The sequence below is a fragment of the Lepidochelys kempii genome, chromosome 3, assembly GCF_965140265.1.
Source record: "Lepidochelys kempii isolate rLepKem1 chromosome 3, rLepKem1.hap2, whole genome shotgun sequence".
Classification (NCBI taxonomy): domain Eukaryota; kingdom Metazoa; phylum Chordata; order Testudines; family Cheloniidae; genus Lepidochelys; species Lepidochelys kempii.
The window spans coordinates 159369818-159382402 of NC_133258.1; the positions used below are offsets into that span (position 1 = coordinate 159369818).

At 41.9% G+C, this 12585-nt stretch overlaps 2 protein-coding genes across 5 annotated transcripts in view; one reads left to right on the forward strand and one right to left on the reverse strand.

The window, feature by feature from the left end:
- The window catches only part of TP53BP2 (tumor protein p53 binding protein 2), a 77083-nt gene extending 66739 nt beyond the window's left edge, over window positions 1-10344 (forward strand). For all 4 annotated transcript variants that reach the window (XM_073338762.1, XM_073338763.1, XM_073338765.1 and 1 more), the window contains one exon: window positions 7480-10344. In XM_073338762.1, coding sequence (XP_073194863.1) covers window positions 7480-7521 — 42 coding nt within the window. In that variant the 3' untranslated portion in view covers window positions 7522-10344. The remainder of the gene's footprint in view (window positions 1-7479) is intronic.
- Window positions 9756-12585, reverse strand: part of CAPN2 (calpain 2) — a 55466-nt gene continuing 52636 nt past the window's right edge. The window contains exon 21 of the mRNA XM_073338767.1: window positions 9756-10857. Coding sequence (XP_073194868.1) covers window positions 10834-10857 — 24 coding nt within the window. The 3' untranslated portion in view covers window positions 9756-10833. The remainder of the gene's footprint in view (window positions 10858-12585) is intronic.

Consider the following 12585-nt stretch of genomic DNA (forward strand, 5'->3'; position numbering starts at 1 on the left):
CTAAGAGCAGGCTAAAGAGAGTTGGTCTGGTGTTCCTAATTTTGTCTTCAGGAGATGAGTGGAGGAAGGCATGGCATCCTTCCTTTCCTCAGGATCTGTGTACTCAGCAGGAGAAGCAGAGTGAAACTGAATAGGCTTGTCTCACTTTCACTGTACCACCCCTGTGTATTAGCAACAGTTCAGGAACAGTCCTGGGTCTGGAAAAGGAAAGAGAGAAGGCAGCAGAGATGCAACATGCAAGGTCTGTGTATGTAGAGGGTTGTCCAGGGCAGTAATACTCAGCATGGCTACACTGGAAACTTCAAAGTGCTGTTGCGGGAATGCTCCCGCAACAGCGCTTTGACAGCACAGCTCCCAGCGCTCGGAGCCTGTTCACACTAGTGCTTTAAAGCGCTCTGACTTGCTGCACTCAGGGGGTGATTTTTCACACCCCTGAGTCAGCAAGTTTTCATAGATTCATAGATATTAAGGTCAGAAGGGACCACTGTGATCATCTAGTCCGACCTTCTGCACAACGCAGGCCACAGAATCTCACCCACCCACTCCTGCGAAAAACCTCTTACCTATGTCTGCACTATTGAAGTCCTCAAATTGTGATTTTAAAGACTTCAAGGAGCAGAGAATCCTCCAGCAAGTGACCCGTGCCCCATGCTACAGAGGAAGGCGAAAAACTTCCAAGGCCTCTTCCAATCTGCCCTGGAGGAAAATTCCTTCCCGACCCCAAATATGGCGATCAGCTAAACCCTGAGCATATGGGCAAGATTCATCAGCCAGATACCCAGGAAACTATTCTCTGTAGTAACTCAGATCCCACCCCATCTAACATCCCATCACAGGCCATTGGGCCCATTTACCATGAATATTTCAAGATCAATTAATTGCCAAAATCATGTTATCCCATCATACCATCTCCTCCATAAACTTATCGAGTTTAATCTTAAAGCCAGATAGATCTTTTGCCCTCACTGCTTCCCTCGGAAGGCTATTCCAAAACTTCACTCTTCTGATGGTTAGAAAGCTTCGTCTAATTTCAAGTCTAAACTTCCCAATGACCAGTTTTATATCCATTTGTTCTTGTGTCCACGTTGGTACTGAGCTTAAATAATTCCTCTCCCTCTCCGGTATTTATCCCTCTGATATATTTATAGAGAGCAATCATATCTCTCCTCAACCTTCTTTTAGTTAGGCTAAACAAGCCAAGCTCCTTGAGTCTCCTTTCATAAGACAAGTTTTCCATTCCTTGGATCATCCTAGTAGCCCTTCTCTGTACCTGTTCCAATTTGAATTCATCCTTAAACATGGGAGACCAGAACTGCATACAGTATTCCAGGTGAGGTCTCACCAGTGCCTTGTATAACGGTACTAAAACCTCCTTATCTCTACTGGAAATACCTCGCCTGATGCATCCCAAGACCGCATTAGCTGTTTTCTCACGGCCATATCACATTGGTGGCTCATAGTCATCCTATGATTAACCAATACTCTAAGGTCCTTCTCCTCCTCTGTTACTTCTAATTGATGCGCCCCCAGCTTATAACTAAAATTCTTGTTAATCCCTAAATGCATGACCTTACACTCTCACTATTAAATTTCATCCTATTTACTATTATTCCAGTGTACAAAGTCATCCAAATCTTCCTGTATGATATCCCAGTCTCTCTCTAAATTGGCAATACCTCCCAGCTTTGTATCCTCCGCAAACTTTATTAGCACACTCCCACTTTTGGTGCCGAGGTCAGTAATAAAAAGATTGGTCCCAAAACTGATCCCCTGAGGAACTCCACTGGTAACCTCCCTCCAGCCTGACAGTTCACCTTTCAGTAGGACCCACTGTAGTCTCCCTGTTAACCATTTCCTTATCCACCCACCGTTCAATTTTCGTATTGATCCCCACCTTTCCCATTTAACTAATTCCCCATGTGGCACGGTATCAAATGCCTTACTGAAATCTAGGTAAATTAGAGCCACTGCGTTTCCTTTGTCTAAAAAATCTGTTACTTTCTCAAAGAAGATCAGGTTGGTTTGGCACAATCTACCTTTTGTAAAACCATGTTGTATTTTGTCCTATTTACCATTGACCTCAATGTCCTTAACTACTTTCTCCTTCAAAAATTTTTCCAAGACCTTGCATACTACAGATGTCAAACTAACAAGCCTGTAGTTACCCAGATCACTTTTTTTTCCTTTCCTAAAAATAGGAACTATGTTGGCAATTCTCCAGTCATACGGTACGACCCCTGAGTTTACAGATTAATTAAAAATTCTTGCTAATGGGCTTGCAATTTCATGGGTCAATTCCTTTAATATTCTTGGATGAAGATTATCTGGGCCCCCCAATTTAGTCCCATTAAGCTGTTTGAGTTTCGCATCTACCTCCATATCCTCATTCCCATTTGTCATGCTACCATTATCCTGAAGATCCTCTTTAGCCTTATTAAAGACTGAGGCAAAGTATTCGTTTAGATATTGGGCCATGCCTAGATTATCCTTGACCTACACTCCAACCTCAGTGTTTAGCGGTCCCATTTCTTCTTTCTTTGTTTTCTTCTTATTTATATGGCTATAGAACCTTTTACTATTGGTTTTAATTCCCTTTGCAAGGTCCAACTCTACTTGACTTTTAGCCTGTCTCACTTTATCCCTACATGTTCTGACCTCAATCAGATAGCTTTCCTTGCTGATCCCTCCCATCTTCCACTCCCTCTATGCTTTCTGCTTTTTCTTAATCACCTCTCTGAGATGCTTGGTCTACAACTCCTCCCTATGAATTTTTTCCCCTTTCTTGGGATGCAGGCTTCAGATAACTTCAAGTCAAAGCTGCAGAAGCTATCCCAGGCCTCCTGCCTTTCAATCCATAAATTCTTCAGTCCAATCCACTTGCCTAACTAATTTCCTTAATTTTTGAAAGTCAGCCCTTTTGAAGTCAAAAATCCTAGTCGCAGATTTATTTTTGTTTGTTCTTCCGTTCAGTCTGAACTGAATTAGCTCATGATCACTTGAACCAAGGTTGTCCCCTACAACCATTTCTTCTATGAGGTCCTCACTACTCACCAAAACCAAATCTAAAATGGCATCCCCTCTAGTCAGTTCAGCAACTACTTAATGAAGGAATCCATCAGCTATCGCATCTAGGAAAATCTGAGCCCTATTATTATTACTAGCACTCATCCTCCAGTGTCTATCTGGGAAGTTAGTCTCCCATGATCACATTAGTATTTACTTCATTAAAAACATTAAAGAGGGCTCTATCCGTACCCAAATTAGATCCAAGCGGTCTATAGCACACCCCAAGCACTATCACAGGAGAGGCTCTAGTAGTTTTCTTCCCCAATGTGATTTTTGCCCAGACAGACTCTGTCTTATCCATTCCATCGCTTCTTATTTCTTTACATTCTACCTCATCATTGATATACAGTGCTACTCCACCACCTTTACCTTTATTTCCATCTTTCCTAAACAGCACGTACCCGTCAAGACTACTATTCCACCATGTTTCTGTTGTCCCTATAATATCTGGTTTCACTTCCTGCACCAGTAGGTCTAGTTCCTCCATTTTGTTACCTAGGCTCCTTGCATTGGTGTACAAACACCTTAATTTTTGCTGTTTGGCCTCGCTCACATTCTGTACCCAATTAGGCACAGTCATTCTACAGCCAGTATAACCTATTAGACTGGTATCCACACTGCCCTTCCTCCTTATATCTATTCTCCTACCCACAGCTGTATCCTTTCTTCATTTTCTTCCCTCTCAATGCTAAAATCCAGCGTGGAGATTACCTGGACATCTCCCCCAGATTCCTAGTTTAAAGCTCTCTTAATCAGTTGTGCCAACCTCCATCCTAGAAGTCTATTTCCTTCCCTACTTGGATGAAGTCCATCCCGAGAGAACTGTCCTCTGTCCATGAATGCCTCCCAGTGGCCATACATCCCAAAGCCCTCTTTATAGCACCACTGCCTAAGCCATCTGTTGATAGTCATAATCTTGTCACACCTTTGTTGCCCTTCTGTAGGAACAGGCAGAATCCCACTAAAGATCACCTGAGCCTCGATTTCCTTAAGCATCTTCCCCAGCCTGGCATAGTCTCCTGTAATACTTTCCAGTGAGAATCTAGCCATATCATTTGTTCCCACATGAGGGCTAATTAGGGGATTCTTTCCTGCTCCTGTTAAGATCCTTTTCAACCTCAGGTCTACATTCCGTATCTTAGCACCTGGAAGACAGCACACCCTTCTATTCTCTGGATCAGCTCTGGTTACAGGCCTGTCTCTTCTTCTCAGTCCCCAATCACATAGACCTGCCTTTTCCTGGTGACTGTGCTGTTCTCCAGTCTATCCCCTGTTCCCTCTGGCTGCAAGTTCTTTCCATTCCTATTCTCCCTTGTAATCCTCTTCAACCCACCCTGTATCGCCCCAGGAGGATATTGGTGTAGTCTCCATTGACTCTTCCCCTTTTCCTATAGGACTAGCTGCTCTTCTCTTCTTCCTTGCCCTTCCACCTTCAGTGACTACCTGCTGAGCCTCTTCTTCATTTTCCAACTCTACAAACCTATTCTTGAGCCCTATTTCTCCTTCACTAGCCCGTCTTTTCCTCTGCCTAGTTCTTTTAGTCACATGCTTCCAATGACCACTTTCCTCACCCAGCAGTCTCCCCTCAGAATTCCTCAGTCCTGCTTCCATCTGCAAGTCTGAGCTTTTTCCCTTCAGATACCTTCAAAGGTCTTTGCTCAATAATCTGCTCGAACCCCTTTCTAAACTCAACCAGACTTTCCACTGGCATCTCCAAACCTCGGATCTTTTCCTCCATCAGCTCTATCAGACAGCATTTCATGCAGACAAAACTCTTACCAAGTACCCCCTCCAGTATCATGTACATACCGCAGCTTCCACATCCACTCATCTTCATCGTGTTTTCCATTACATGGGTCACGCCCACTGCTGCCTCTGTATCTGTCATGGCCTCCCACCTAAATCCTGTTAATCTGGGAAACACAAACCACACCCAAACACCACCACCCACAGCAAAAACAAATCTCAAACACCACAAGACAAACTCCCCTGTTTACAGCTCTGTTTGCTGGCTCCTGTGTCGCGACAGCTGTCTGTTAGAGAGCGATAAAATGTAAGTGTAGCCAAGCCCTCAGACTGAGGCTCAGGAGTCGCAAGTGGCTCTTTGCAGCACATGATGATATTACTGTAATGATTTAATTATTGACCAATCAGGGTGCTTTTACTATGTTATTAACCAATTGGAAAATACTTGGTCGGCCATTTTTGCTGTGATTAAAATGATATATAATACATAAAAATAGTAAAGGAAACCATGAATTCACAGTACTGTGGCTCCTTTGGGTAATGTTGATTGCTAATTTGGCTCTGGGAACCACTGAGGTCTGAGTATCACTGGTCTAGGGGCATCAGGATTAAGAGACATCCCTGATCAGTTTTGGATGGGCATGCTGTTCATGCCAAGCTGTGGGGACAGAGAGGGAGCACTCCATGAAGTAGCAGCTCTGCAAAAGACTCCACTGCTTCTGGGGGCATTTGGAGAAGAGGTCAGGAACAGAAACTAAATGTCTCCTCCTCCTCCAGTGGAAGGACTGTGCCTGTGGCGATACTGCAGGGATTGTTTCCCCTCCAAGGCTGAGCAAGAGCACAGGTGTGAGAACACGAGAAACTTCTGTTCTCCTGTGACAGTTTAAAACCTGTAAAGCAATAAACCTTTGGAAGCTTCTTAGGTATTTTGAGCCTCACCACAGTGGAATTCCTGTCCTCTTCTCTGGAAGGACTAGAAGACCCAGAATTAAACATGCTAGCCATTAAAGTTTTGGAGCTGCCTATTCAGTCTTCAGTCGATTAAGTATTCATAGGGCTTGTCTACACTACTGAGCGGGGTCGTTCTAAGATGCACAACTTAAGCTACGTGAATAGCGTAGCTGAAGTCGACGTGCTTAGATCTACTTACCGTGGTGTCTTCACGGCGGTAAGTTGACAGCTGACGCTCTCCTGTCGAGTCCGCTTGCGCTTCTTGATCTGGTGGAGTACCGGAGTCAACAGGAGAGTGCTCAGCAGTCGATTATTGCGTCTATACTAGACGCAATAAATCGATCCCTGCTGGATCGATTGCTGCCCACCGATCCAGTGGGTAGTGTAGACAAGCCCATAACTAAATGATCCTTCGTTAGCCTCTGAGAAAAGTGCTTGGACACTGCAAACATCCGTGGCATTGCCTGAAACTCAAGTCTAGGTGTTTAGCCGGGAGAGATTGATTCAGTAGTTTGACACATTCTTTCTCATTTGTATGATATCACAGCTGCTTTCCCCTTTGAGGTTAAGTGCATTCGGTGAGTCTAGGATTAATGATCATCTGCTTCAATACCTTCTGTCTGGAAGATTATTCTTGGTTAGTGAAACTTACCAGGCTATGTGAGAACTCTGCTGAATCCTATGTGAATGGCAAGATAGTGGCTACAAGTCTTCAAACCCTAATTATAATACAGATGTTGACTCTGTCTGTGCAAAACGGAAACACTTTGGGCAATGTCAGATTTTTAATGGACTTGATCTGTTGGTAGCTTTTAATATCTGATTTCATATCTCTGCTGATGGTGAAAAATGACCAAATGGATTTGAGTTCTGGTGGCTGTCTACAGTTCTTCTCTTCAGAAGCAATTTACTGACTGTGATAGGAACTTGCTGTATTCAAACACTGAGACACTGTTTGATACATATGGATATGTGATTGGTTTGGATTGTGGAAGATCTTAAACCTGTTTTGGGGCCTGTCATTTAAAGGGGTGTTGACCAATATTCAGTGATCAAAGCAGGGAAAATGTCATACTGACTGTCCTCACAGAACCAGACAATTGGTAGCGATTATCTATAACATATGGGTAGATTTTTGTTTTCTTCTTTTTTCAGATTACCTGTTGCTAGTCAAAAGCTGTTCGATATGCACCGAGATGAATGAAATCAAATAGACTGTAGACCCTGATCTCTCCTTTTGTTTATCAAATATAATAGAAATACCTTCTAAAGCTCACTGTGCAGTAGAGATCACTTATTGCACGACAGCCTATCTGAATAGGGCTGAATGTTCCTAAGGGCTTAGATAATTTAGAATTGCTTGCTTTTCAATGTATTGCTTTTGACATTCCTATTACTCTGCTACGGAGTTGTCACAATTGATACATCCCTATGATATTTTATGCTTGCCTGGAGAAAGTTTTAAAAAAAAAATCTTTGCAATTGCTGCTTTTTTTTTTTTTGTTTGTTTAAAGTTGCCTCTGTGGGAATTTTATGTAAGTACTCCTTTGTCACCGAAGATGATGTGTATATAATTAGACACCAGTGGCTCGTGGTATTCATGATAGAAATTCTTGTCTACATTTACTTTTCTTAAATTTAAGAATTGCTGCCCCATTATACTCTTTTTTTTTTAACACTTTTTAAATCTTTTTTCTTCCTTTTTCTCCCCCACAGCTGTACCCAAGAATTAAACCAAGGCAAAGAAGCTTGGCATGAAATTGCACAGACTCCTGAGTCATGAAGTTCTGATCATGGGTGATTTATCACTTCTATAAAAGAAATCATTCATTTTGTGTTAGTTCCAATTTCATGAGACTTATGTTAATAACAGTGTAACTTGAAAGCAATGAAGAATGTGCTTGAAAACAAATGAAGGATCAATGGATTCACAAATGGAGGAGGGCATTCCATAAGCTGAAATGCTGCTTACAAGCAAATGACGCTGTGCTACATCTGGCCTAAGCAAGCCTAATGTTCAGCTAGTGCCCACTCTGCTTTTCCAAATGACACATACATACAGGAACAGAATTCACTTTTTTTTTTTTTTTTAAATTTCGAGCATCATATGCAATCAACTTTTCAATTACTCAGTGAGGGAGTTCATGTTCCACACAACTGGCTTTCTCCAAATCTGTTTTTGGCTTTGTTCCTAGTGGAGGAAATTAGTCATCTGAGCTACCCACAAAGTACCCAAAAGCACATTTCTGTAAGCAGAGTATTTGTTAAAGTAGCTGAGTTAAAGTTTTGAAGATAAAACAGTGCGTCTAACAGTGAAGAACTTTTGACCAGTCCATTGAGCAATAACTATAAAATGCTGTAGCATCTTAGGAATTCCATGTATTCAAAATACTTTGTGCTATATCAGAGGTAATGTAGTTTTAGAATCTGTTTGTACAAAAAAAAAACCCTGTATTTATTGTCTTTTTTTGTAACTGAAAATTAAGCGTAGAAACTTTCTGTAGCCTTTAAAACTTACAAACTTTATTATAATATGTGTGTTTATTTTTTGTTAATTGTGATATGATTAAAATGGTGTCTCCTCTGAAGATTTAATTCTTTGGCATTTCATGTCCAACTCTATCCATGACATCTGCATTAGCATGTCACTGAGAAATCTCAACCTGCTATGCAGATACATAAACACAATACATTATAACATCCTGGAATATGCCAGTAATCAACTATTACAGTATCAGTGTGGAAAACATTCTTTGACTTATAACTTTCATCTAACCTGCTATGCAGCCATATCTGTTGTTAGTTCTAGGAATAACATGAAGGTTATAAGTGACTGCTAGATCTTCTTAAGTAAATTTAATTACTCTATACAGATATATTTTTTAAATGGAAAGTTTTATAGCAGAAGAATTACTTCTAACTAGCCTTTTCCACTAGGATAATCTTATAGGTGATATTACTGTACTATTCATAGCTTTGTTAGACATGTCAATAAAACTTGAAGTTCAATAACCTTTCCTTGTAGGAAAGGAGTCTGAGTCCATGAATTTCCTGGACAATCACTACAATCTACAAATACAAACTGAAAAAGTTCTCTGACCCACACTCTGCAGTGTGATCTTTCTACTCCAGCTCAGGATTTGGGAATTGTACTGTATATGGCTTTGTGAATGTGTGATCTCTCATTAGATCTGGTGAAAAGGGTTGTCAGACTGACATGAACATGTGGAACTGGATAGCTCAGGGGATTGGCAGTGGGCAAAAGTGCTTGTAACCTCTAGGACCAACGTAGTTTAGCAATGATGTATAGTAACCATTTACCTAGTTTGAGCAATGAGCTTAATTGTTCACACCAGTGAGCTGATGCATGGCTGCATGCTGAACAAAAGATGCAAGTAACAGAGGCCCTGCTGGAATCCTTGGTAGGCAAGAATATCAAACCTGCTGCCCATCTGGGCCTGGGTTGCTGCTGTCAGACCCTTGCTGGATAAATAGGAGTGCCATTGCCCAGCTGAAAAGACCTACCAACACATGGGGCCTTGCAGTAGGAAGGCCATGCTCAGCAGTGGAGCAAAGACTTTTACTGTGCACAAGCAAAAGCTCTACCACCACACAATTCCTCAGAAGTTTAGATGATAGTAAATGCAACTTGGTCATGAAATTGAAGTCTGTTAATGTTCATAATCTCATGCTTATGCTTTTAATAGGGGGCCATGTACATGTATTGGATACTTGGTAATTTCATGCCTTCGGTATGCAGTGTAGTACTTTATAGATGCCTTTCCTGTATCTCAATTATCAGCATTGCTTTCTACAGCAGACTTAAAAGAACATGTAATCTGTGATTATGCAACAAATACACAGCATATAGAAACATGTTGCAGTGAACCTAAGATTGTGTCCCCAGCTGTCCCCCCAAAAAATTATTCTGTTGACAGTCAGGGCTTTATGCACCCAACTGATCCCCATTATAAAGAAACACCTTCCAGCTGGACCAGGCCTGAATTGTCTTTATTTCTATTGTTGCCTTCACTTCTCCCAGCTACTTATTCAAATAATGGTACATTCATTACATTACATTCATTTTGTAAGGTTTAAGGGGTTTTATTATTTTTATAATTCATAACCAGTGATATTCCCTACCATACATGGCAGCATTTGTTCCCCCTTGAAGTCTTTGGTTGATGACACAGATCTTACTGGTAGCAATCCTCTTGCATGGGGATCAAATATCAGACTAATAAGATCTTGTCCTCTCTTACATGTATGGTTTCCTGCTGGTCAAACTGCCATAAACTACTTAATCCAATCCTTCAAAATACGGTTAACCCAAAGAATGCTATGGTTTTCATGTATGAAACAGGATTACCAATGCATTTAAGGGGTAGCAAGATTGCAATAGGAAGTTTATTCAGTGTGTTGCTTATTTAAAAGGCAATATTGGCCATATTTAAAAGGGAATATTGCTCTAATTTTAAAAGGAATAGTTCTTCTAATAGGTAAAAAACTGAAGGGCAATGGGCCCCTACTGCTTTCTCTATTCAGACCTCCCACTTACCTCTTTCTTTTTTTTTTTTTTTTTTTTTTTAAATAAGATAGCCACTATTCATTCCCAGGCAGCTTAAAAATGCCAACAAACTACAAACTTCACTTCCTTCTAATTTACAGTGAAAACTGCTGTTCCTCAGAAGTCACATTTAACTGCACTTTAAATATCTTCCTGATTAAATGTAAAACAGATCAATTAAGCAAAATTGTCAAAAATAGAACTGAAGAATTATATACAAAAGTAGAGCTTTCACCCTGAACTTATAAAGGTAGTTAAAAATATCCAGTCTGTGTATATATAATGAGACTGCAAGCTTTTGTATTGTTGGAGTTTTGGTTTTTCAGGTACTTCAAAATATTCTACCTATCCCCTCCTACACACTAGTTTAAACATCTCCATTAAAAAATGTAAGGAACAGGTTGATGTTGGGATACAGTGGGGTCCGGTTATTGCAAGTTGTATGAACATTTTTGCATTATCTTGATTCCATGAGATGTCTTCAGCTGAGGTCAGTTATTGCTTCAAATGCTAGTAAAACACAACCACTAGTGGAGAGAAGGAAAAACATGAATTAAGGGCTGTCCTCATCTACCGTAAAACATAAAGCACAATGCAAGTTTAGCAAGATGTATATCAACAAGTTCTTGAGATGACGCAGTCTGGACAAGAACATATTTAGTGCAAAGAAGGAAAATCTATTCTTTTAGAATGGTGGTTCTCGAAGTCGGTACACTGCTTGTTCAGGGAAAGCCCCTGGCAGGCCGGGCCTGTTTGTTTACCTGCCGTGTCCACAGGTTAGGCCAATCGCGGCTCCCACTGACCGCGGTTTGCCGCTCCAGGACAACAGGGGCTGCAAAAAGCTGCCCAGGCCAAGGGACGTGCTGGCCGCCCTTCTCATAGCTCTCATTGGCCTGGAGCGGCGCACCACGGTTAGTGGGAGCTGCAATTGGCCGAACCTGCAGACACGGTAGGTAAACAAACTGGCCCGGACTGCCAGGGGCTTTCCCTGAACAAGCAGCGGACCGGCTTTGAGAACCACTGCTTTGGAAGACATTGTGGGATGTTTCCTGAACACCTTACATTTGTAGACTTTTTGTTTAGGTTACAAATGCATATGAAATGTAGAACAAATGTTATCAGTTGCATCCTTGTGCAGTGAACTGCCTGAAATGTTCCTGTCACATTTTAAGGTCTGAATTGTAAACACCTTTTAAAATTAACCAACTTCAGCTATTCTCTTATAGTAATGTAACCTGATTTTGTCACCAGAAGATAACAACCTTACTCCAAGTAGCATTCAAATTACTTGGAGCAACACGAGCTTATCTCATACACTGAGGACTTGTCTCTGCAGGGACATTAAGATGAATTAACTAAAGCTGTGAAGTACATTAAACCCATGTGTGCACTCTCATTCAGAAGTAAAGTGGCCTTAGTTTACATTAGCTGAATCCCCTTTGAAGGAGAATAGAAGTGGTAGAGGATACAATTATAGGGGTGGAGGCATGAGAGGACTTTGGGAAGATGGAATGCACAATGACCTACTATTGATGGGAAAACTAGGAAATAGGAGAACTAGTACTCCTGGGGAATTCTGCACTACTGCACACATGCATAATTAATTATCTGTGCATATTTTTAATTTTTTTGTGCAGAAAAAAGTTTTTGCTGAAACGTTGCTGCAGTTCTGCCTTTTGCCCACCAGAAGGTGTTGTGGCGCTAGAACAAAGCAGCAGCTCCCAGCCATCTAGGGAAGAGAAAAAGCCTGCCTTCTTTGCAGCACCGGCCAGGCCAGGAGACTGGGGCTGATGGGGGCAGGGGGTTGTCAGATGGGCTCATAAGGGCTAGTGGTGGGAGGACAAACTGGGGCAGAGGCTGAATGGGAGTGGAGGCGCAGGGCCACATGGTGATTGGGAGGGGGTGCAGAGCTACATAGAGACAGAGGGAGGGGGTACAGGAGTACAGAGCCACATGGGCATGGGGGGAATGGGTATCTGAGTGGGATGGAAGGACACTAAGGACAGGGGGTGCAGGAACACATGGGATGGGAAGATGTGCCTGACTGGGAGAGGCTAGGAGGTCAGCCAGAGTCTGCATGGGGGAAGCTCCATAACAATCCCTCCCCCACCAAAAAAAAGAAAAAAAAAAAACCTGTTCCATACTTTTCCCACCCATACCCAACAACCCTCCAAGTTCATAGCCAGGTTCCTTCCCAGCAATTTACTTCCCTCTCCCTCAGCTCCTCCGTTACCCCTGACTCCCCCAAGCCTTTG